Genomic DNA, 25,572 nt, shown 5'->3' with positions numbered 1-25,572 from the left:
ACATACTTAAGATTTGAGCACTGCTCTGAAACTGGTGTACCAAGCCAGCTATAGCTCATCCCCAAGCAAACTAACATTGCCATTGCATAATTTCCTTGATATCCCTGGTGATGTTTGCGCAATGGGTTAGTAGTGCGTCGGTTATATAATAGGACATTCCTTTTCTACATTCTGTTGAGCAAATGGAAAATTACAGTATCAGATTCTGAGCATATGACTTGTGTGCTGAGTATTAGCAGGCATTCAGTGTCCTCAGCCCCTGGGTTGATCAGCAACACCAACAGATCTCCTGGGGAACATAGTGGCAGCGCTTACAGGGAGTTGCGTCAGTTATGAATCCTTAACACCTCGGACTCAGGACCAAACCAATTACATGTGACTAGGTTGATAGTAAATATTACTTAACAGACCCCAAGCAAAGATCAAAATGTGTCCTTTACTCAGCTTTGTATCTGATAGCACCATTTATATAATAATAATATGCCATTTAGCAGACGCTTTTATCCAAAGCGACTTACAGTCATGCGTGCATACATTTTTGTGTATGGGTGGTCCCGGGGATCGAACCCACATTTACAGTAGAATAGATCGTCAAATGACTTCAGCCTGATGAACTGTGGTGATTGTACCAGCTAACAAGTGAAAACATGTTGGAACGGTTCTGCAGTTACGTCCTTGAATTGACCCCAAGGCATCTAACCACTCCTAAGACAAATAGCAAAAATAAGTCAAGAGAATCGTTATGTTCAAAGCATTTTTATTGTATTTAGAAAAAAACAATACAAAATTCTGCAAGTCATGTTTCTTTGCGTGAACTGCAATCAGTCACATTACAGTAAAGTGCTTATTTAAATTCAATGTTTGTCTCAGAAGTATGATAAAAATAAAACTTAATATTTTGGGCTGAGAGAAAATACAGTGTTAAAAACAAGTGGCAACAACTCCGAAGAGAAGAGCAGGCTCAAGGCTTGAGTAGAGAACCAAGTAGAAAAGCTATTACATTACCTCACTCAAACAGAAATATTTATACAAAATGTTTCAACGTTATTGTTAACTCTTAAATGAATTGCCTGTGGGCTCCATTCAAATAGTGGGGAAGTGGATTATGACTGTCCAGTTGAATGTTTCTCATTTTACACGTCGTTTCAAAAAGATCTTGCAACGTAAAAAATAAGAGGCTAGGGATTTCTAGCAATTCTCTCCAAATAAAAAGCAGTCCAAAACTACTGCATAAGTAGAAATGGTTATGACCAAGGAAACACACCGTAGATATAAGAGTACTACATTTTTGTGCAAATCTGAGAATCCCAACCCTAACAAAACATAGGGAGAAACTTCTGATACTTAAGAGAAAGGCATTTTCACAACCCAAAATGTTGCCTTACTCAGCTTAATGCTTTTGTTCAGATTCTTGATAGCAAGGTCGTTTCCCAAACAAAGAAGAAAACAGCTGCATACAAATTCAAGTAAGTCTTACTATAAGACATAAAAACCCAGAAACATACATAGGTAGAAAGGATTCTTAAAAAGATTACAATCAGTGTCCCATTATCGGCATAATGGGCCTTTTGACACCAAGGGAGCCATATATTCCAAGAGTACCAAACTGCAGTGCTGGTAACACTACATGGACATTCATGAGTTGTCATTTTACGCCTTGGTGATGAGAACGCGCATTGTCACTTGTTTATGACTTTTACCCTCTTTGGCATTGGCTACAGTGTCTTGAGAACCCATCACTGTAATATAATTTGTCAATTTCATAAAAGAGCCAAACTTGTTTCAAAACAGATTGTTGCCAACATTTTCACATACAAAATAACATAAAAAGAAAAAAACCTTCACTGGGCATTCATTTAGCTACAGATACAAAAAAAAACTAACTTTCCCAATCTCACACTAAAAAAAAAACTTTAAAAAAGGAATCTTAAAAAAATGGAACACAACATCTGGTGTTCCACCTGAACAGCACCTGCATGAGGTTGACATAAAAAATTAAATCATCCATGACAGTTAAACATTAACATGGAGTTAAACATAAAATAGTTAACTTTTTATAACAAATTAATACAGCTACATGTCCTCTGAATACTTTTTTTCTGGAATGCTTTTCCATTTTTAATAGCCTTTTCCATTGTCTCCTGAGGGTGTCACAGAGGTCAGAGGTCAATAGCAGGTTAACCTCTTAACGGAAAAGCCTGATTAAACCCTGAACAAATCCCAATTCATTAGCTAAGTCACGTCGGCTAAAATTTGCATTTCTAAATGACTAAAACATTAAAAATTTCTAACCCCTCTAAACTTGACAGATTATTATGCCAGCCATGGCATAAAATTACTTTACACTACACAGCAGTCAAATAACTAAAATATGTTTACATTAATACATCTTATGGTTTGATGACAACACTAACTTAGTACACCATTTGGCATGGGAGGCTTTGGTATGGGTAACCAAATTTGCAATTTTTTTGCTCCATGTTTATTGAGTGTAGCATCAGGCCAATCAAGTTCACATTATCTGGTATCAAATGAGTTGCATGTGCCAAGAACTTTAGGTTGGTGCATAAAGCAACTGTTGCGGAGGCAGGCAAAACACATTTAACTCAACCCCTATTGCATTGTAGATATTCTGGAGGAATTCCCTGAAAACAGAAAATGTAGATGAATATTGAATGATGCATGGCGATTGGTAGTTTGGCATAATTCATTTCATCTATGAAACTGCATTGGTAGGCATTGTAGCGTAATAAGGGCTGGTTATAGATACATTCTCTGGTACTAGAGGCTCATGGGCACAGCCACAAGCTTTTGTACTGTGGGCTTAGACCTTCTACAGAGGAGGCTCAGATGAAGAGGAATTTATCCAAACAACGGACTGCACCAGACACTGACAGCATTGGCTTCCACCCTTCTGAACTCTTTCCACTGAATCCCTCCACATGTAAAACCCTTCATGTTGGCTATTGCATAAGCGTGTATGCATCTGCTAATGGGGCATTCACAGACATGGAGAACATAAACCAGAAACTTAATTCACAGTGGATCCAGTTGTAACATGTGGAAGCAGCACAACAGGTAGTCCTTTGGCGTTGGAGCTTGGTTCATACGTTCTGCCACAGACTCAACTAAATAAAAACAGTTTGAAGAGCCCACCGCCGCCCCCACCCCTCCCCCCAAATCCCTAGAAGACCCAGTAGCCCCTCAGCCTGGACGTGTCGTGTATGCAGGCCCTGGCTAATGTGCTTTACAAGTGCTGCTGTGGGGCAGAAGGCAGTTAAGCATTTTTCAGAGTCCAAAATGTATACGCACAGCAGTGTTCTACTTTTCTAATTCTCAGCACGGCTCAAGCCATTTCTCCAACTGTCAACACATTTCAATTAATAGAGGATGCGTACGCGGCGTTGGTCAGGAATTTTGGGGATGTGTGCGTTCGGTCTGCGGGCTCTGCACTCCGAAATACAATTTGAGAGACAGGCATGGCAGCAGTCTCTCCTGTTAAAGAGGTGGGCATGCCTGCAGTCAGTGAGTGTGGCTGAGGAGTTGGGGTCAAGTAGAGGCAGAGAGGCCAGGCTGAGCGGTCTCCTGGAGATCTGAATCGGTGTAGGGATGGTCAAAGGCGGTGGTTCAGGCAGATGACGTGATGACGAGGGGGGCGAGGAGCTGGCAGAGCTCGGAGGCAGAGACGGGCCCCGTCTTCAGCAGGCTCTGCCTGCGCTTGGCCAGCTTGGAGTTGGATGGAGGGGAGAGGCGTATGGAAGTAGAACTGGCTGTGATGACCATGGGAGCCTCGTCAAGCTGCTGCTGCTCCTCCATCACAGCCTGCTCAGCCAGCTGTCGGTTCATGGCCACCGCCTTGCCAGCAAAGAACGTCAGGTCCTTGGCACTGTTCCTGATAGGGTAGGAGGGGAGACCAAACAAAAACCTTAATGCAGAAGTTGGCACTCCAGTTACACTAGTTGTACTTCCCTATAATGGAGGTGATCAGGATACACTACAGAACATATCCCTCAGGGACTCAAAGATTAACTCACCTTTGAGGTAGGATGGATGTTGGCAGTGTGTCAGAGAATCCCTAAAAAAAAAAAAAGCAGACATGTTTTAGCAGGTGGTTAGACGAAAAACCCACTGAAATGTGCGTCAACAAGTTCAAGAAGCCTGGGGGTGGGGTGGGTAGATAAGTGAGACTTACCCCCTGCACCCAGGGGTGCTGCAGAACCTGGCCGGCACTCAGGCGGTTCTTGGCATCTCGAACAAGAAGTTTGGAGATCAGGTCTTTGGCACTTGAGGAGATGTGAGCCCAGTCTTTTTCTGGAAACTCATACTTCCCTTCCTGGATACTCTCAAACAACGTGTTCTAGGGACGAAATAAGAGCTTTCTTTACAATCATATGGTAAGGAACCGAAGGAAACTCACAGCTTGAATTTCACAATTGTGTGTAAGACATGGTGTCTAAAGGTTGTTTAAATGTGCATCTAGGAATATTATACTTCTTCCTAAACAAACAGGATTCCGTTTCTGGAGAGCACAAGGTAAACAAATGGGAGAGAAACTAGAGCGAGAGAATCTGGGTCAGCCAGAGGTGACCTTGGCTTTCTTTCTTACCTGGCATGTGTGGCAGGGTTCTCCCATATCCCAGCCACAGTCGCTGCCGCAGCGGCCCACGAAGGGCGGGTAGCCGCTCAGCAGGATGTAGAGGATGACCCCCAGGCTCCACAGGTCACAGCGCTTGTCATAGTTGGTGGCCTCCTCGCTGAAGGCCTCCACCACCTCAGGGGCCATGTACTCTGCCGAGCCACACTGCAGGAAACAGACCAAGACAGCAGGGTTAGTTAGCCCTGGGCTGGGAACAACAGTCAACTCCCCACCTGAAGCTACTGCTGCTGTTAAATAAACAGAGCAGAGTGTAATATGCTGTGGGTATAACAGTAAAAAGGAAAACATGTCTATGCTGTCCAATGTCCCTGAAATATTTCTTTTTTTGGACTGCGGCATGCCTCACTAGTCAGCTAACGGCTCATGTCCCTCTGCACAGAAGCACAAGCCTGTCTGAAACGCCACTATATGAGTGTCACATGGTAGACAGCAGATTGTGTCAGCGCTGGGCTAAACTAACTTAGTAAAGCAGAGGAGCCCTTTAAGTGCCCCTGCTTTCCAAAACATCTCTGTTCTGTGGAAAATGTAAGGAGGCATGGAGAACATTATGTGCAATGATCTAGGTAGGGTAGGCCAGTGAGTAGGGGGTGGTGAGTGATGACTAGGGCCCTGTGCGACAGCCTGTTCTTAGCGCTCAACACCCACAGTGGACTGACTGAGCAGGCTACACGCTCAGCATAATTGCCTGCGTAGGATGTGAAACTAGGCCAAACACTGAGCTAGGAAAAGAGGATTGTCGGTGGGTCAGTCCAAGAAAGCCCAGCACAGTTGCATAACGCCGACAAACAAGTGGTGTTATAATACTTTCCGATCACGGTAAAGAAATGTGGGTCACTAGTTTCACAGGACAGGAGAACAAAGACATTCCTTAGACGCTGGCTGCCCTACTTTGATCAAATTAGCTTCTGTTTACTTTCAGAGAAACTGAACAACCTCTGAGCAAATAATGCAGGCGCATTTGCAAGGTTCTAGTTTTAGTTCCAGCAGGACAAAAAAACAACAACACTTTCCTTAACCTTTCAAGGAACTAGATTCAAAACACATTTCTGAACAAACATGATACATTCAATCTGTGGGGTTAGAATGACTAGACCACATAAACTAAACCCAGACCTCAGGTCATCAGAGGTATCAAGGATGCACTTTCAACACTCCTGATTGGCTAGCTTTATCATGAAAAGCACTCTGGTTGAAGGAGACACCCAAGCGCTCCTCTGGTAAACCAAACATCCATAAAACCCAAACACGCTATGAAACGAGAGCCTGCTGCAACACCAGGGCTCTGAACAGCTCAGTTTCGTGGGGGTGGTTTGAAGCAGACTTGTGGTTTTCATTTCACTTTTAAAAATCCCATTCCTCTGTCCGAGGAGAGGCTGGAGTGGTCTGTTTGCACACAGCTTGCCTCTACTGTGAGCCTTGGTCCAGCTGTTGCCCCAGCACCATCCCGCTGCACCCTTATGTAATGCAATTAGCAGGGCATGAATCTGAGCGCAGACAAAGCCTCGTTTGTTGGCCAGCGAGCCACAAGCCCCTCCAACCCACACCACCACCGTCGTCACGGCTGGCACCAACACCACCCCTTTTCAGGTCAACTTACGTTTTTTACTCGATGGTTAAATGAGTGAGAAATAGAGGTCATTGTTGGAATGGTTTGTGAGTGGGAAACACATACCATCTTAAAATTGACATGTTGAATTATTTTGCCAGATTACATTTTTTTTGTATATTGCACTAATTTCCCCTAACGTGGACAAGCTTGCATTTTCACACCATAAAATTGTGGAATTACGCATACTTTTAACTCAGATTGGTGTTTGTAGTATAAAAGGTCAGTCATCACGATGACGTAAGTTTGAATGCTTAAAAAAGATTAATCTTTGTTTTCATACCGTTGATATTGTTACATGCTCGGGGATGCGCACGACTTAGAACACGGAGTTAATGAAAATGGCATGGAAAATTCAGGGTAGTCTATACAAGTCGCTGGCCACACACACCAATACATTGATTTAACAGTCAAACTATCACTTAAATAGCCAACAGTTAACACTTGATATCTTATGCAGTGTCGTAATTTGTTGAAGTTAAGAGAAAGTGGTTCGTTACCTTTTCCATGATGGCAGACTCCCGAAATCAACATTCCAAAATATAGATAAGCTTTCTACAAGTTCTCATCTAACCAATCATGTATAGGTTATTCCAAGTTTCCATGTGGCCTTTAAATATTGTTAGTTTCAACAGCACTACACCCCAAATGTTTGCCCCATTCTATTGATTTTAGCATGATCGATGGAAGTAATTTACCCCAAAAAAGTGTTGCTTTACATTAACCGCATCGGCAAGCCACTTGAATCAAAATGCAACACTTCAAAATGTAGCCAGCAGTCTTCTACAAATTGTCCTCTAACCAGTGACTTACACATTCCCAGATGTGGTAATTCTATGAGGTTTTTGAGCTGTGTTAGTTAACAGGACGTGCAACCTCATCTCCATCCTTTCACGCAATTGATTTAAACGTGATATTGTTAGGAGTTGACAACGTGTTGCGTTTCGCGTTCATGTATTTTTTGGGTGTTAGTTTCAAAAGCGCGTACAACACGATTCCCCCCCTAAAGTCGATGATTAGTGATTTATTGCCACTTGTCAAAACACGGTTTTTGGTGAGTGTGCAGTTTATAAGGTGCCCGTTTAAAAATTACAAGTAATATGATTACTAATGTTGCACGTGTAGATAAACAAAATATACTATGTTCTCAATATATCAAACTTTCTGCATATTGGTTATTGATTTGGACACGTTAAAACTGTTGACATTAGGCCATTTATAAAAATGTATTGTCAACAGGAAGCAGCGACAGCATGATTTTCAGCTTAAGTTTTAGGAATATAAATGTAACTTTCAACATTAATTTCCAAATGGTATTGTCCTTAAAAGCAGGTAAAAAAAAAACTGCTGAATGAGTCTAAAAAACATGCTGCAATTGATTTTGATGGTATACCAGAAATCACCAACATGGGCTTGCCCTGCCTAGCAACAGCATCATGGAACAAAGTATATTTGTCCACCAAGGTGCTTTTGAGGAGTAATGGGATTATGATAATCCAAAGAGTACTCATGTTTCAGAGACAGGCTAGCCAGCCAGCCCATGACTGCTCAGGGCACGGAATGTAATCTTTATTTAACTAGGCAAGTCAGTTAACAAATTCTTATTTACAAAGACTGCCTACCTCGGCCAAACCCGGACGACAATAAGGATATGGGGCGGCAAAAGGGGATAAAATGAGGGAGCGCTGCTCAACTGATACGTGTACAGCAGCAGATTTGACTTTCTAGAGTAGATCAACTTCATCCTGCTGGTGCAATACTAATGAAGACTTGCATCAGTCTTTGCCTCTTCAGTCCTTGCGGTGACAAAGAAAGTGGCTAATCAGTTGACATCTGCTGTGATTTTTCCAACAAATCCTCAACCTGGGGTTTTCCTAACCATGTGACCAGTCAACTCATAACACCGCTGCTTGAGGACAGCTTACAGAAAGAGGCGCTGGTCTTTCATCAGCACCTCAGCTGCACCGAGTGCCTGACAAACCTCTGAAAAGTCCTGTGAATTCCCCTTAAAGCTGTAGTATACAGAAATCTCTCCGCCATTTCCTGGTTTCTAAAATTCTAAATTCCCCTAATTTCAGTTTGTGACAAAACAAGCATTGGATAGTGTGTAGTCATTGTACCATCTAAACCGCTGTGAAATACATTTGTTAAACCAAAAATATTACATTTCTACTGTTTGAAACTGGTGAACTGGGAAAGTAAAAAAAACAAATAGAGCACAGAACAGATCTACCGCTTAGACTTGCTTTCAATGAGAATGACAGATCTATAACATTTCTAAGTGAATTTGGTCGGGCCGCCCAAGAAGTTATACTGCAGCTTTAAGGCGCAGCACAGGCCCATGCATACCTGATTACACCGCTAAATTCTCAGGAAAACACTAACATGATTCTCAGAAAAGAGACCATTCCCTGAAAGTCAAACTCTTCTCCACCTGAAGTCTCAAGTACAGTAAACATATAAATTGCCTAAGTGTGCTTTCTATAGGGCTGACCCCATTTAGTCGACTGGTTGGTTGATAGGCTGTTGGTTCGACCAAGATTTCTTTAGTCGAGCAGTCGCAATTATAAAAAATGTTCATGGTTCCATTGTGAAGGCCGTGGGGATGGCACAGTCCATCACTCTAAGACATGTGATACTGAAATTGTATTTATTATATTATGTAAAAATAAAAATGATGCAACACTAATAAATCGAATATTTTATAACAAATGCGCTTTCTCACACATTGGATATGTTTGCGAATCTGAAACAATCTTCAGTGCGGCGTAAAATTGGCATCTTTCCCTATGTTGCTATTTGCATAATAGCAAAGTTAAGCAGCATATTGGGATGAGAACTGCGGCGGAGGCAGCAGCAGAGATGAGGAAACAGCCCTTGCCTTAGCCTAATTGTCTAAGAAACTTGAGGAGAGCGGAAACAAACTTAATTAAGGTCTATAATTAATAGCCTAACTTAAAACATGCCTGGCTTTATAAATCATCCATATATATCCATAGAAATAAAAACAGATCTTGCTTCTGTTGCCTGTTTGTTTAATAGCTTACTGATTCCGTGAGCGCCAAGCCTCATGCAACGGAAAGACTGTTGGATAAAGCAATTTCACAGATTTGACTGTTTTCAATCTTTGCTATGCTGTAATAAAGGCTTTACAAAAATGTTGTTAGAACAAACTGGTATTACTTAATGTATTTAGTGTTGTTTACCCTGTTCCAAACACGCAGAAAAATATTGTAATCTAAAAGCACCTCATAATACACAAACACGCAGCGCTCAGTCCTACACCCTCCTTTTTCTCCTTATTATTATTACAATTATGATTATTATAATAAGTAATATCGCCATCATTAGTAGGCTTTGTATAGTAGCCTTGTATAACCACCATCGAGCTGTAGGCCTAAGAGAGTGTCATGTTTAGTATTAATACCGTAACTTACTTAGGCCTATTTCTCAATCTATAGGCTACTGAATCAATCACTCTTTTGTTCACGCCATCACACTGCATACGAGACATTCATTCGGTAACAGAACTTTTCAGTGAGAAACAAGTAAGAAACCAAATGGAAGAAATTAATGTTGCAGCTTCAGCACGGACAGCGCAATAAACACTTGCTGTGCTGTGGTGCCTTTTGGCTGCAGTAGGTAGGAGAGCGAGACAACGTGCGCCAGTCACACAGGCACGTGCTGTCATTTTATTTAACACAGTGTGACCATCGGGCTCTTTCTGGAGTCATTTGTGTGTCTTAATTATTTAATCAAACAGTGTGCTTAAAGCATCAGACAAGCGCAGTGCATATGTAGTTGATTTTATTCAAACACATAGGCCTATTTTTCCATATAGACACACCCTAAGTTTAAACAGGACGACTCTCGGTCGACCAAGATTATATTTTTTGTTGGGGACAGCCCTAGCTTTCTATCAAATTCAATTTACTCAAGCACATGACAACATCTGTAAATACTATTAAACATTGGGGAATGACACACTAAGTGCAGGCATGTGAGGAAAAAAAGTGGCAGGAGAGAAATGAAAATCAGTTAAGATGGGCCTGAACAGAGACTAAGAAAAACAAGGGCGAGGCGCATGAGCAGCGCTGGGTACACACGCCACTCCCTCCCTCTCCCCCTCCCACTGCCTCAGCCAATCAAAGCACAGTTGCTAGTAGGCACAAGGGCAACTCAATTTCTCTAGAACAACCATTAGACATGGGGCTTTTGTGTCATGAATACAAAGAGAAATGCAGGCTTGCACAAATGTGGTGACAAAGTGGGTGGAGATTACAGTGCAAGAGAAGAGACCGGAGGGTGGGTGGCAATGTTATTTCAGTTTCTGCATGTTACAGCTCAAGTGATACCAGAGGAATGTAGCAGAGGATCAGTGACGGGAGACATTGTCTCGTTCCAATTACTGTTAAGGAAAATAAGCTTCTCATTCAACCACTTCCACATACAGTAGCATGGTTTGGCCTCAAGGGCTTTGCAAATGTGCAATCTGTTCCCTGTAGCCATATTCCTCCTCCAAGATATTACATATAGTTCTTTACACAGGAAGGACAAACTAGCTTCATTCAAAAAGGTCTGTCAGTCTGACCCAGGGCCAGGTCAATCTCTCAGATAACAAAGACCAGGCTGTTGTTGAAACCAGAGGACAGAGGGGGGATGCAGGCAAGGCTATCATCCACCCTCAGACAGCCCTGAGAGAGCTGAGACCAAAGATCACAGAGGGGAAGACCACTCAGCGCTCACGCCGCCCTGTCTGTCTCCAACATGGGCCAAACTACACTACCCACAAATAGTCCAGGCCAGGGTTGACCTGCCAACAGGCTGCCCAAGCTAGGTTACAATGCAAAATCCCCCACCTCCTACATTTCTCCACATGCCCCCCTCTAACTAGCCTGGCCATCAGGTTCACCTGCTCACATCCATCTCCCTCTGACAGGAGGCACAGAATGGGATGGGTGCCCGTTACATTTGATGCATTCCAGTAACATTGTGCCATTCAGGGTTTAAAGCCAGTTATCTTTTTATGAAACTTTGGGTTAACCCATCATAACCTAGCCCCATGTGCCTCACTCACCATTTACACTGATAAGTGTAATAGATACTTTTGGGAATCTGAATGGAGCTGATAAGTGCTATTCAGATATCTAATCATAGGAGCTGCCAGATAGGAGTGTGCCAAAGTTGTGTTTTTATACACAGGCTGAGAGTCAATCCCCATCATTACAACAAAACCAGCCGACAGTAAACTTTGTCCTTGACCTCAGATACCAGCACACCTTCTCCCTGGTTCCCAATGAGGGCTTCCTGCAGGTGACACCACCTGGGCTTGTCCAATACCGTACAGGCCAACCAATCTACACAGGGAGCAGAATTGTAAAACCACCCTGCATATCAGCCTGCCTCAGACAAAGGCACAAGAAAGCCCTCATTGGTAGTCCTGTGTAGCTCAGTTGGTAGAGCATGGCGTTTGCAACGCCAGGGTTGTGGGTTCGTTTCCCATGGGGGACCAGTATGAAGAAAAATATAAAAAACAATGACAATTTAAAAACAAATAATGTATGCACTCACTAACTAAGTCGCTCTGGATAAGAGCGTCTGCTAAATGATTAAAATGTAAATGTATTTTTTGTGCCACGTCTCTATAGTCACACCACCTCTGCTTTCCATATAATTTCGGTTTCCCGCCTAAAGCATTGCCACAGGCCTATTTACATGCGGTCAAAACTGGACTGGCCCAACAGAGTGTAGTAGACTGACTTACTGGAGTGAGGAGCTCGGGGGTGGAAATGGGAGAGCTGTCGCTGTTCAGCTTGATCCCACTACCCAGGTCAAAGTCACAGATCTTCACAGGCGAGATCTACAAAGGAAGGGAAATAGGCACATTTTAGAAATGTTACAAAACATAATTATTTCTGCTGTTTCTCAAGAGATGTGACCAGGGTGCTGGTTGTGGTTTACGGCGCCATTGACTATGATGGCACATCAGAGGAAGGCAATTCATGGGCAATCATACTCCAGATTAGAGTGCCCAATGTGCCAGTGGCTACAGATACCTACAAATCAAGACACCTGTAAATGGAAACTTACTTTGTCCGCATGCTCACATAAGATGTTCTCCGGCTTCAGATCTCTATGTGCCATTCCTGTAAAAAGGAAAAGCAGCGTCATTCTGATGTATGTATAATTAGGCAATAGACAGTAGGGGTGGGCATGTGTTTTAGCATGTGTCAAATGACCAGCATGGGCCACTGCTAGGGATCACATGGGAACCATGGCCTTGACCTAACAGCCCAGGTGTGGAGGGAACACGTAAGACCTTTGACCCATTTGTTATTCTACCCAGAAGTAGATTACAGTGGGCCGAGCGTTCTAACTATCTGCTGAAACCAGATCAGCAATGTAAAGCCCTCATGAGAAATGCCAGCCAGCCCATCTCCAGATGCCAGCGCCCTTCCCAGTCCCCAAATGAATCCCCATCCTCCCTCTTGGCCTGCCAGGCGAGCCCTGGCCTGTGGCTCAACCCTGTTGTAGGAGGCTTACCTTTGTTATGCAGGAAATCCAGAGCACTGGCGATGTCCTGCACCACAACACAGGCCTCCTGCTCGCTGAAGTATAGTCTCCTGTGGATGTGAGCCAGGACTGAACCTGCAGGTCAACAAGACACTTATTACTCTGCTCAACCCTATCACATTGGCTTGTATAAAAAGTGCCTGTATTAAAATACACTAAGAAATTCTATGAGAAGCATGCAGAAGGAACTGGTGCATCTCACATCTTAAAGCGTTTAACCCCTGTTAGAAGCACTCACCTCCTCTGAGCATTTCAAACACCAAGTAAAACTTGTCTTCCTCCTCAAAGAACTCCACCAGCTCCAGGATGTTTCTGCAGTGAAGGAAACAGGACACTCATTATGTGGTCACACTTAATCACATGACAGTCATTACTTAAACAGATTTGTCAGTCAGGGAATGTATGTATTGAATAACTGTAAAGACTTGGCTCAGGGCATTGCTCATTTACAGTGCCATGAGGGTCTGATGAGGTATGGTGCTTTCCACTAAAATGTATTACTCAGAAGTCAGCCCTGTGGTTAGGCGTCTAGGCAGTAATCTTACCTGTGACCCTGGCACTGGTACAGCATCTCCACCTCCCTGAAGACGCGACTGCGGCTGTGACCGGGTCTCTTCTCAATGATCTGGAATGGAGGAGTCTGGGTTAAGGGCCGCTGGGGTAACAATCTCAGAGAGCCAATGGATGGAGAATCAAGGCGCCACACCTCTAAATATAGTATACATGTGTATACCATATTCCAACCTTCCATGCTTGCTACATGAAATCACAAGGCAAACGGTTCCCAAAGAGTTGTATCGACAATAGAGCGACGACTAAATATAGTTGTAGTGCTGTTGTGGTTTGCTGCCTGGCAGCCCAGCTTGCTGCACAGCCAAGAGAGACTGCTGACACTAAAAGCAAAGGCCTGAATTTTCCAGACACACCCTCCTCTCATTGTCTGAGGGTGTATGTGATGCTCTTCCTGCTCGCTGGATTAGGGCTGCCATTGAACCCCACCGGGCCAGAGCACAATGTGTGTCTAGGATTAGGGGCCTGTGTGTTCCCAAAGCCTCAGCACTGTTCTAAACAGAGTCCGCACCAACCAGTGACTTTCTCCTGATCACAACACAACCGCCAATGAGTAGTTTACATGTAGCACAGCAGAGCAGACACTAGTATCGATTAACTGATAATGGCAAAATTGACAGATTGCTAAATGAATAGCTAAAGCTGTGGGGGTGAGCCCCCTTTGTCCTTGGAGGTTTTACTGTCCTGTTGCAGACAGTCACCCATCACCTCCAGGGAGAATATAAATCCCTGCAGCTTTAGAAAGAGGGCCCCATTGAGTCATACTGCAGGTCTGTAAATTAACAAATGTGTGAACGCCAAGGAGCACACCATATGCAGGACCCCAGGACGCAGCTAGCCAGGCAGGAAAAGCAGGCCCCTTTGAGTTTGTTTTCCTGCAGCTTTGGCTTTTGCTGGGATTGCAACACCAGGAACCCCCGCCCCCCTTCCAGCCGTTGAGGGGGAGGGGTGGCTGGCGAGGACATCTGGGCAGTCAGAGTCCACTCCTAGCCCCAACTGACCGAGTCACTGGTTTTCCCACACCCCACCCCCTAGAATCCTCCCCAAAGGATCCCTCCATAGTAAACTATTTAACACTAGTATGTTTATTAGAAAGAGTTGAAGGGAACAAATACCATTAATATACTGGATGCAAAAGTAATGTCTGTCTTGCAGCTGTATACAAGGAATCCATACAAAATATGGACAAACTAAATCTTACATCACTTCCGCAAAATGAAAAACTGCCAAAACTGAATTTCACAACATTTACTTCCTCAAGGCAAAAGAGAAAAGAGGCAAGGCTCCGGAATCCAACAAATTTTTCAATCTACGGCCCATTTTGTAGAAGAAAAAAAACAGAACTGTTCTAGAGGAACAAAAAAGTGTAAACACCCCATGCCATAACCCTTACCAGCCCCCCCTCATGTTTTGGCACTGCTGACAGTACACAATGTTCCCACCACTAGGAGCCTGGCTGACGAATGAGAGCAAAGAGAGGGGGTGGATGTAGAATTCTGCTGGCTCTGATTAGCTGGCAGAGTCAGAAAAACACAGGGAGGGGAAGTTTCTGTGCTAGCAGTAGCTAGGCCCCCAGTGCCCATAAAACCACAGCAGCAAAACACTGACTGAGAGCCTCAGACATCCGTTTCAAAGGGCTGAACAGAACAAATATGTCTGTCTAGGGAATTGAAAAATGTCCCAAACAAGGTTACAAGAGTACAGGCTACAAATTTAGATGCCAGAGAGGACATTGATGTAGTCCACAACCTCATGTATATCTATAGGTTATACCATTAAACCATTAAAATTGATTCAGGGCCTACATTTCCATTGCAATACCTCCCAGTGGGGCTAATGATCAGGTGACCATGTGCAGTTATCTACAATGTAACATCTCCATATTGATCACATGCCAAGGCAGCAAGGAAGTGCAATGTGAGATGATAGCAGTCACAGGCCCTTGTCAGGAGCATGACGCACACTTCAAACATTATCCTCTGAGGTTCGCAATATCCTGAGAGAGCCTTCAATAACCATTCCTAGAAAAGTGTCCTACAAATCACTCAAAACAAGAACATGTTCAGGCACTCCATGCTATTGGGGTTCCTTTTTAGAGAACTTGTGCAGCATTAGAAATGTCTTACCTTCACAGCATATTCTTTATTGGTGATGAGGTTGATGCATGTCTGTACTCTTGCATAAGCCCCCTCTCCAAGAACCTCTGCCTGCAGTCTGTAGACATCTGGTAGGACACATTTATATTTTTTTTTTAATTGACCAGCTAGTTTAAAAAAATGTATTTTTTTACTATAATCTACAGAATCGGTCCTTTAGATGAGATAAGAAAATGACTCACCCTCAAATCGGCCAGAGAAGCTGTCAGTTGCCCTGCAACGCTTTTTTTTCTTATTTCTCTTCTTGGCATCGGGGATGTCAATAGGCTGGCTGGAGGGAATATCTACACAATCACAAAAATCAGTAACAATACTATAGAATACCAGGGTGGTACTTAACATAGGAAATGCTGCTACTGAGTTTGTGTCCCAGGATGCTGATATTGGCCTCTTGGATTAACTTTAGTCAAGTGTTCAGTAAAAGAAACAAAAGGAATACACTTACCATGTCTATTCGATGAATCAAAATTGAAGTCTGAATTAAGGAGGGAACCATTTTTTGTGAATTCATCACCCTCAAATGGATTTTGGCCCTAGGTGAGAAGAACAAACGGGTGAATTTCAAATAATAACAGTTCAGCCTTGTTCAAAATGATCAACACATTAGTTACAGTGGCCATGGTCTCTTGGCATCCATTACAATTTTGGAATATTGAATCAAGTTTCAAGAATGTCACAGCTGATACGGTGTCCAGTGAAATATTATGCAGATGCAGCCTGGTCCCACTTCTCCATCTCGTAACCAACGCAATCTAATAGAAACAGTAACTCACCTTGAAAGAACGATGGAATCCAGTGACTTCGGTGATCTTCTTTTGCACCATTTTGCTTCGATTAAAGATGATTAGGAGGGACTGATGGCGGCTGCAGCGTGTAAGTAGTGTCAAATTGCACCCTCTCTCGAAACAAAATGTTTCTTTAGAGACTGAAGCAAATGATCCCTGCGCTGTCTGGTCAAGATGATGCCGCGCTTAACCGGAGCACTGTGGTAAAAACATGTATAGCTTAACGTTAGACAACAATCGGGAATAGTTGTCAATAATAGCCTAGACCATACATCAAACTGTATATGCAGTGAAACATAACGTAAGAATATTTCGTTACTTTAACATACGGCTTAATATTACATTTCAAACACGTTAATTGAACCCACACCGCGCATTACAGTACAGTAGAAAACACTGGATGCGTATATGTGCACACTGCACTGGACAACTGCACATTAACTCGAATACGCAGTTAGTCAACTAGTTAACTAAAATCAATAAATTACATCAATATCTGGACCACAATGAATTACCAACGTCAACCGACTAAACAATAAGCGTGAAGCAATATGGTATGACATTTTAATTAAATTAATCGACTTGGCTAGCCAGATAGTTAATGTTAACTGTAGCTATGCTAACGCTATCAACCACACACCACCAGAATGATTCATTTCGATTAATGCCTAGTAGAAAGGACGTCAAACAAAAGTAACTAGCTTCTTATCGACAAACTACGTTTAATTTACCCCCTTGTCGTTTTTCAGCGCTCCAGTGTAAACGCCGTTGTTTGACCAACTGCTTTCATTAACGCCGCAGCGATGGTCGAGCACTTGCCAGATCTTGAGTGTGTGGAAGGTGGAACGAATCGCTGCCCAACAAGCATTTATAATCTCACGACTGTCTCCGCCCATTTCTCGGATAATCCAGCACCTTCGAGTACAAAACACAGCAATAGACAGTTTATCACATGGGCTGGGATGACGTATGTATTTTACAGGTCTGATTCAATTTCAGCTCATATAGCTTCCTTCCTTCCTAACACCGTCTCCTTCACAGATCTGAAATGACTAGTTCTATGAAGTCTAAGTGATTGGTTTTAGGAGAAGGGACAGGGGACAGAAAGTGTGGTTTACAGGATGACAATAACAACGGATTTCATTTACATAGCACTTTTGTGTTCTACAGTCATACGAGTTTGGTATTTGGTATTTATTAGGATCCCCATTAGTCGCTGCAAAAGCATCAGCTACTCTTCCTGGGGTCCACATGAAACATGACATAATACAGAACATTATTAGTCAAGAACTGAAATACATACATTTAAAACATCACACATGGCCTACATATCAGTAAATACACACAATATTTAGGTCTAATACATAATAGAGTGCATAGTACAATACAATATTTATAAAATGGCTGTGTCTCTTTACAGTCCCCTTTGTGCACTAAGGTGTTCTTTTATCTGTTTTTTTAAAAACTGGTTTTATTGCTAGCTTGAGTTACCTGGGGTGGCAGAGAGTTCCATGTAGTCATGGCCCTATTTAATACTGTGCTTTTCCCAGCCTCTGTTCTGGACCTAGGCACTGTGAAGAGACCTCTGGTTGCATGATTTGTGTTGTACCAATGAGTGTCCGAACTGCTTGAACAGACAGTTCGGTACCTTCAACACATCAATACTTTGCACAAATGTCAGCTGTGTGTCAGCTGTGTGTCCTTCTTTGACCACACAGCTGGGCAGTAGTCCAGGTGCGACAAAACTAGGGCCTGCAGGACCTGTCTGTTCGACTGAGATGTCCAGAAGGCAGAGCAGCACATGGACAGACCTCTTCCCATTTTAACAACCATTGAGTCTTAATGTTTTGAGCATGACAGCTTGCTATTGTATCTAGGGTTACACCCAGCAGTTTAGTCTCCTCAACCTGCTCAATAACCACATTATTCAATAATAGATCTAAACATTGAGCGAGTGATTTGTCCCAAAAATGATGCTTTTCATTTTTGAGATATTTAGCACCAGCCTATTGCTAGTTACCCATTCTAAAACTGACTGGAGCTCTATGTTAAGTGTCTTAGTTATTTATGTTACTGTTGCAGCTAACGTGTATACTGTTGAGTCGTCAGCATACATAGACACACAGGCTTTATTCAAGGTCAGTGGAAGGTCATTTGTAAAAACAGAAAACAATAATGGCCCTAGCCGGCTGCCCTGCGGTACACAACTGAAAATGAGAGAGGCTTCCATTAATGAAAACCCTCTGTGTTCTATCAGATGGTAATCTCTCAATCAATAATAAGGCAGAGGATGCAAATCCATAACACCTATGTTTTTTTTCAGCAACAGGTTATGATCAATGACATCAACAGCTGCACTGAAGTCTAACAATACAGCCCCCACAAGCTTCTTACTATCAATTTCTTTCAGCCAGTCATCAGTCATTTGTGTCAGTGCCGAGCATGTTGAGTGCCCTTCCCTCTAAGCATGCTGAAAGTCTGTTCTTAATTTGTTTTCTGTAAAATAACTTTGTATTTGATCAAACACAATTTTTTCCAAAAGCTTGCTAAGCACTTGTAACAGGCTGATTGGTCATTCACCCCCATTCACCCCCAATGTGTAGCACTCACCTGAGTGATGTATGACTGACATGCATCAGAACGCTCACAATGACATCATTTTTAATGTGTAGTAGCTCATGACAACATAGCGACATAACTAATTAATTTAAACAACATACTTGCAATAAGTACTTACATCATATAGAGCTACAACTACAGTAATAACTGTAGAGGAATTAAAACCAAAACAAACATGTAAGTGTGTCTCTTGTGTTTTGTCTACATGTCCACTAATGTAAACTCAGCAAAAAAAGAAACGTCCTCTCACTGTCAACTGCCTTTATTTTCAGCAAACGTAATATTTGTATGAACATAAGATTCAACAACGGAGACATAAACTGAACAAGTTCCACAAACATGTGACTAACAGAAATTGAATAATGCGTCCCTGAACAAAGAGGGGGGTCAAAATCAAAAGTAACAGTCAGTATCTGGTGTGGCCACCAGCTGCATTAAGTACTGCAGTGCATCTCCTCCTCATGGACTGCACCAGATTTGCCAGTTCTTGCTGTGAGATGTTACCCCACTCTGCCACCAAGGCACCTGCAAGTTCCCAGACATTTCTGGGGGGAATGGCCCTAGCCCTCACCCTCCGATCCAACAGGTCCCAGACGTGCTCAATGGGATTGAGATCCGGGCTCTTCGCTGGCCATGGCAGAGCACTGACATTCCTGTCTTGTAGGAAATCATGCACAGAACGAACAGTATGGCTGGTGGCATTGTCATGCTGGAGGGTCATGTCAGGATGAGCCTGCAGGAAGGGTACCACATGAGGGAGGAGGATGTCTTCCCTGTTCCAGAGTACAGGCCTCGGTGTAACGCTCATTCCTTCGACGATAAACGCAAATCCGACCATCACCCCTGGTGAGACAAAACCGCGACGCGTCAGTGAAGAGCACTTTTTGCCAGTTCTGTCTGGTCCAGCGACGGTGGGTTTGTGCCCATAGGCGACGTTGTTGCCGGTGATGTCTAGTGAGGACCTGCCTTACAACAGGCCTACAAGCCCTCAGTCCAGCCTCTATCAGCCTATTGCGGACAGTCTGAGCACTGATGGAGGGATTGTGTGTTCCTGGTGTAACTCGGGCTGTTGTTGTTGCCATCCTGTACCTGTCCCGCAGGTGTGATGTTCAGATGTACCGATCCTGTGCAGGTGTTGTTACACATGGTCTGCCACTGCGAGGACGATCAGCTGTCCTCCTGTCTCCCTGTCTTAGGCGTCTCACAGTACGGACATTGCAATTTATTGCCCTGGCCACATCTACAGTCCTCATGCCTCCTTGCAGCATGCCTAAGGCACGTTCACGCAGATGAGCAGGGATCCTGGGCATCTTTCTTTTGGTGTTTTTCAGAGTCAGTAGAAAGGCCTCTTTAGTGTCCTAAGTTTTCATAACTGTGACCTTAATTGCCTACCGTCTGTAAGCTGTTAGTGTCTTAACGACCGTTCCACAGGTGCATGTTCATTAATTGTTTATGGTTCATTGAACAAGCATGGGAAACAGTGTTTAAACCCTTTACAATGAAGATCTGTGAAGTTATTTGGATTTTTACAAATTATCTTTGAAAGACAGGGTCCTGAAAAGGGGACGTTTTTATTTGCTGAGTTTATATGTGTGTATGTATCATGGGTGTGGGTGTGTGTGTGCGGGTGCACATGCTTATTGTATCAACAAGAGAGATGAGTCTCTGCAGCTAGTTACCATTCCTATTCTGTTTCATCTTGGCTGCTGGGTTTTTCCTAGGAGTCAGTGCTCAAGGTCACATGGTGAAGATTTACACTCTTGTTCCTGGAATGAGGTTCCCAGAAAAATAGAAGCATGACCACCTATTTAAAGGAAAGAAAGAACTACACCTTTTAAGCAAAATCAAATATTATTATAGAAAGTTATAGGTACCAGCGACAACATATGATACAGCCTGCCCACCCAATACTCTCTCCAAGAAATTCCCACTCGGGACATGAAAAATTGCTCAAATGTGCAGTGAATGGGTGTATTATTGGTCAGCCCACGTTACATAACAATATGTCAGGGATCGTCAATTAGATTAACCTGAGGGCCGATTTTTGGCAGATGGTCAGAGGTCAGGAACATAATTACAAATAATTTGTAAACTGCAAATTGACCGCAAGAAGCCCAAATAGATATACAATTTTACTAAAACATAATAATTCCAAACCTTTCTTACATTTGTATATGATCACATATATCTCTTTATTATGCGTGTGAATACTTTGGAACAGATTTCCAAAATGTAAATTACTAGGAGCTGATTTGGTGGTGTTTTTACAGTCTTTTAGGGGGGGCCTGCAATATGGCATTCATTTAATTTATCCTTATTCAAACTCTGACAATAGTACCAAAGGCGATCAGTGAACAATCAGCACACTTGGATTAAACATATTCAGTTCACTTCAGGACTACAATGTTTGGCATTTGCATATTATTTGAATAAGCTTTTACTCAAACTTAGGGCTAGTCCAGATCAATCACTTCCAACAGACAACCTTAACTTAAAAAGTAACTTTATATTGCCTAAGGTGTCCTTAAAACAGTATTTGCATGTATGCACTCACCAACTGTAAGTCGCTCTGGATAAGAGCGTCTGCTAAATGACTAAAATGTAATGTAAAATGTACTAAGGTAGGCATATATTTTTAATTTGAGTTATGGGGTATTTAAACACTGAATTGACTTCCTGCTACAATGTAAACTCAAACCTTACACCAGCCGTATTTATGTGTGCGCCTTTCGCCACCTTGTGGACTAATTTAAGACTTGCACGACTGATTTATTATGTTGATTGGCCTTGCACCATTTACATTACATTTTAGTCATTTAGCAGACTCTCTTATCCAGAGCGACTTACAGTTAGTGAGTGCATACATTTTTATACTGAAAATGCGAACGCTGCTCCACAGGCCTTGTTCTCAGTTATTTTACAAAACAACGCTATTGAATAGATTTAATACACAAACAATATACCAGCTAGAATGTATATTCTGTAAAAATAACAATATATGATAATACTGCACGGCTTCGAACGCTGCTCGTCCAATCAGCATCCAGGATTCAAACTATCCATTTCATAATTAAACATAAGACACTGAGTTTAGAGTAGGAACACAATGAGTACATTTAATGTCTCCACATACTACAATCTTAGATATGTACAAACATACATATATTCATTTTAGATAAGAGAACAACTAAATTACAGGAATGATTCAGCTTCAAATTAAAAAAACAACAAAGTTCCTGGTTAAACAAACCTACATGGTTAAAATAGATAACAGTACTTGTTTATAAAAATAAAGACTCTTTTAGATTTGGTTTCCTGTTTCTGTCTTCTATATGGACGGAACTAGTCTTCAAGGGGGAATTTGTCAAGTGGTCAGTGGCGCTCCCTTAGTGGCACATCCGTGATGTCATCTCTTTCTGTAGGGGGAAGGAGTGATAGCAACATTATGATAGCAAAAGCACACAAATGTGCTTGTAAACGTCACAATTCTAGGGTGCAATACAGGCATCATAACTTAAGGCAGCTTCCTTTCCAAAAAAACATGTAATATGTAAGAAAAATAAATGAAAATTACAATTTCAGCTCACCTACCAACAAGATATACAATTTATATATTTTTTCTCACTCACCAGTGGCTCGAGCTCCTTGTAGTCTGTAAGGTTAAACTCAGTTACAAAGTAATAGAAGTGCTTGTAACAGGTGTTGACATGGGCCTCTGCACCCATCTGGTTCACACGATCAAAGTGGTGGATGTAGACGTGGACGAACACACGGAACAGGCGAGACAAAATCTTCTTAGCTACCTGCATGAAGGTCTTTGGGAAGGGAGTACCTGCAAAAACCAAACATAAGATGACAAAAAACATTAAGACGTGTCCTCCTGGGACATGTAAAGTAAACACAAATGTAGTCTTGCTCTCAACCTCATCTCTGTGGTTGGTTCAGTCTAATTTTCAGATTAATTCTCAACTTTAAATATTACATTGGGTGCAAATACCATTGATATAAATATAAAAATATTATATGTATTTGTAAATAAAGTGAGGGATGTTATCTTCTTGTGTACTGGAGGATCATGCTTGTATCACCTGAAGGAGATATGTGAGCCTTGGAAATTACCACCCATAGGGCAGAGGATTCATATTTCCCTTCATCCATCAAGAATAGATTAAGTTATCGGTCTACCCGCTTACACTAATCTAACAGCATTTTAACAATGCATTCCCGGGGACATGTGCACATGCCTATTTATACCCTACTGTAGATTGTGTGACCATTTCTAAAGCCATTGCTTGGCTGTTTCTACAGCTAGTCAGTCACCAAGTTATGTGTGGTGGGAGGACGTGAAGAATGGAAGGTTAAGAATTTCTGGATTATAGTAGATGAACTGATACAACTGTTGCACTTGATAATGACATAGAGATCTCAAGGAATTCAGCCCATCAACATGCTTTAGACTTATTTATCATCATCATCATGCATAGCCAAATAACAGATCCCATCCCATGTACCTAGTTATCATTCTTTGTACATACCGACGTTGGTGGGGAAGATGTGCTCGTTGTTGATCTGTACCTCGATCCAGTCCATCAGCAGGCTCATGTATTTTGGGGCCGGCACGGCTGTGGGCTTCTTGTACTTGTGCTCGTCCTGCCAGCGGTACTCGTACTTGGGCCCCCCCGACATGACAGGGCAGGTCTGGTCTGTGCAGGAGTCACTGATGGTGCCGTAGATGAGGTTGATGCGGTTGAAGAAGTCCACCACGTGCACAGCCACCCAGTCATTAAGGTCCTCTCCATGGGGCAGCGCCACCGCCTGCTTCAGGTCCAGGCCTGCATTCAGAGATGCCTGAGCCTTCTTGTGCAGCTCAAAGCGCTGTGTCCCAGGCTCAAACTTACGTTTCGGCCGGAATGTCCTGTCCTTGTTGAAGACTTGCTTCAGGGCCATGGACATTGTTGCATGTGGCAGTTTGTTTATGTCTTACTGAATGATTTACTGGTTAGAACGAGGAGATATAAACAACAGTGGAGCTGTTATACGCTGGTTTTATTTTTCCTTGCAGCTGGTTTTGGTCCTGAGGCTGATGAAGGTTTAAATCTGAGCAAGGGGAAGAAAAAATAATTTACAGTGTCAGATTCACATAGATGCCATATTGTCCAATTCAGCAGTAACATGCAGTATTCAGTCTGGTGTTGCAATGCCAACAACTTAGGCCCACAATGTATTTATTGGTGCCACTTTTATAAATGTGCAATATTTCAAAAATCTGCATCACCATTAGTTATGTTGTTTGGTACAAATGCATAATACTGTAAGTGTTTGTGGTGTCTCGGTCCATTTCCGAACATTAATAACACATAAAATAATAATAATTGATTAATCAGTTAATCAAATTAATAAACCATATTGAACTAACCAAAATATATAACACACATCTATGACTGCTGTCCAAAGAGTGGTAAGTTTATGGAAGTCTGTTCTCCAACATAACCTGAACATCAACTTCGAGAAGAATAACACCAATCAGTTACAATGTTGCAAAGTGTGTGTCGTCACAGAGTTAGTTACCACGTTTCAAAGAGTGAGGGTTGTTAGAATATAGTTACAATATGTTGCAAACTATATGAGTCATTTCCTATTTTTCACATTACATTATGGCCTGGTTCAGGCAAGCGAGACAACCTTGCAAGACTTTATGAAGTGACCTCAGACAATAACGCCATGTCATATATTGAAGTTACTTATATGAGTTTATCTAGCCAACAGACATTTAAAGGGGTCAGAGGCAAAAGTGAAACAAACTTCAGTAGCTAGTACATGATGTATCCTAGCGGTAGCCGGAGCGCTGATACTACGAGGTTTGAACGATGAGGGCGCGTGACAAGGCTACCAACGAGAGAAAAAGGACAACAATCGCACTTGTTGCTTTTCGCATGATAAGGGTAACCAGAAACTGCTCCTGAAAACATGTTATTCATTATAACATTTAACGTAGAAATAACGGAGTAAATTGCTACCAAACGAGCTGACGGTGACGAAATGTGTCTCGCAACCACTTTCCCCGAACTTAGATAGGCTAACGTTACCACTTGTTCCGCTTCAATGTTCCTTCCCTTGCTGTGTTCCCTTGAATAGAATAAACTTTGCTAATCCTTTTTATATGTATAACAACGGCTACATTATGATTAATGTATAGTAGTTCTGAGCATAGCGCTAAGTCTATACTTAGGCAACTAAAATAGGCCCCTCCCTACCAACAACAAAAAAAGCACTTCCTCCGATTATACGTCACTGTACACGGACCAAGAAGGCACACATACAGTATATCTTTTTATTTTAGTGCCGAGTTCACGTGCTAGTCTGAACTCAGAAACTTGGACATTTCTGACACGCTAACTGGTTGAACACGGCACGTGTATAACTAGAACCACTTAGCAAGTCGGACATTTCCGAGTTTCCTAATTCCGACTAGCACTTAAATGCGGTCAAATGAGCCGAAACTTGCAAAATGCAGTCAACCTACCAGCGCTTCAGTCGCCTCCTGGATTTTGTTGCGTGAATACACAACACTTTACGTTATAGCGTGTTTTGTGAGTTGGATGAACT

The 25,572-nt window shown here is 42.5% G+C and overlaps 2 protein-coding genes across 4 annotated transcripts; both read right to left on the bottom strand.

Annotated features, from left to right (window-relative positions):
* Positions 1-740: 740 nt before the first annotated feature.
* Positions 741-17,201, bottom strand: LOC121540289 (MAP kinase-interacting serine/threonine-protein kinase 2-like). Its single transcript, XM_041849049.2, has 14 exons — positions 17,079-17,201; positions 16,336-16,545; positions 16,008-16,095; positions 15,745-15,846; positions 15,533-15,630; positions 13,382-13,461; positions 13,075-13,148; positions 12,807-12,911; positions 12,354-12,409; positions 12,028-12,123; positions 4,607-4,801; positions 4,193-4,357; positions 4,035-4,075; positions 741-3,892 (listed from the first exon to the last, which is right to left on the bottom strand). The coding sequence occupies exons 2-14, from the start codon at positions 16,384-16,386 to the stop codon at positions 3,628-3,630; spliced, it is 1,416 nt and encodes a 471-aa protein (XP_041704983.2). The 5' UTR covers positions 16,387-16,545; positions 17,079-17,201; the 3' UTR covers positions 741-3,627.
* Positions 17,202-22,055: 4,854 nt separating this feature from the next.
* Positions 22,056-25,242, bottom strand: LOC121540290 (MOB kinase activator 3A). Of its 3 annotated transcripts, XM_041849051.2 has the most exons (5): positions 25,053-25,242; positions 24,383-24,468; positions 23,502-24,063; positions 22,596-22,798; positions 22,056-22,382 (listed from the first exon to the last, which is right to left on the bottom strand). In XM_041849051.2, the coding sequence occupies exons 3-5, from the start codon at positions 23,917-23,919 to the stop codon at positions 22,353-22,355; spliced, it is 651 nt and encodes a 216-aa protein (XP_041704985.1). In that variant the 5' UTR covers positions 23,920-24,063; positions 24,383-24,468; positions 25,053-25,242; the 3' UTR covers positions 22,056-22,352. The 3 variants fall into 3 exon arrangements, with proteins under 3 accessions (XP_041704985.1, XP_041704984.1, XP_041704987.1); XM_041849050.2 differs by lacking the exon at positions 24,383-24,468; XM_041849053.2 differs by lacking the exon at positions 24,383-24,468 and having other exon boundaries at positions 24,984-25,053.
* Between the last annotated feature and the right edge of the window lie 330 nt (positions 25,243-25,572).

The sequence above is a fragment of the Coregonus clupeaformis genome, chromosome 26 (genome assembly GCF_020615455.1).
Source record: "Coregonus clupeaformis isolate EN_2021a chromosome 26, ASM2061545v1, whole genome shotgun sequence".
Lineage (NCBI taxonomy): Eukaryota > Metazoa > Chordata > Actinopteri > Salmoniformes > Salmonidae > Coregonus > Coregonus clupeaformis.
The sequence above is the reverse complement of the archived record's forward strand: the minus strand, read 5'-3'. Positions and strand labels throughout refer to the sequence as shown.

Excerpts from the sequence above, each read along its gene's own strand:
- LOC121540290 (XM_041849051.2), bottom strand. The coding sequence starts at position 23,919 with ATGTCCATGGCCCTGAAGCAAGTCTTCAACAAGGACAGGACATTCCGG. Across the intron at positions 22,799-23,501 it reads CATCTTCCCCACCAACGTCG|GTACTCCCTTCCCAAAGACC; the intron begins GTATGTACAAAG and ends TGGTTTTTGCAG. Across the intron at positions 22,383-22,595 it reads ACAAGGAGCTCGAGCCACTG|AAAGAGATGACATCACGGAT; the intron begins GTGAGTGAGAAA and ends TTCCCCCTACAG.
- LOC121540289 (XM_041849049.2), bottom strand. The coding sequence starts at position 16,386 with ATGGTGCAAAAGAAGATCACCGAAGTCACTGGATTCCATCGTTCTTTC. Across the intron at positions 12,912-13,074 it reads GTTTGAAATGCTCAGAGGAG|GTTCAGTCCTGGCTCACATC; the intron begins GTGAGTGCTTCT and ends GTTGACCTGCAG. Across the intron at positions 12,124-12,353 it reads TATGTGAGCATGCGGACAAA|ATCTCGCCTGTGAAGATCTG; the intron begins GTAAGTTTCCAT and ends CTTCCTTTGTAG.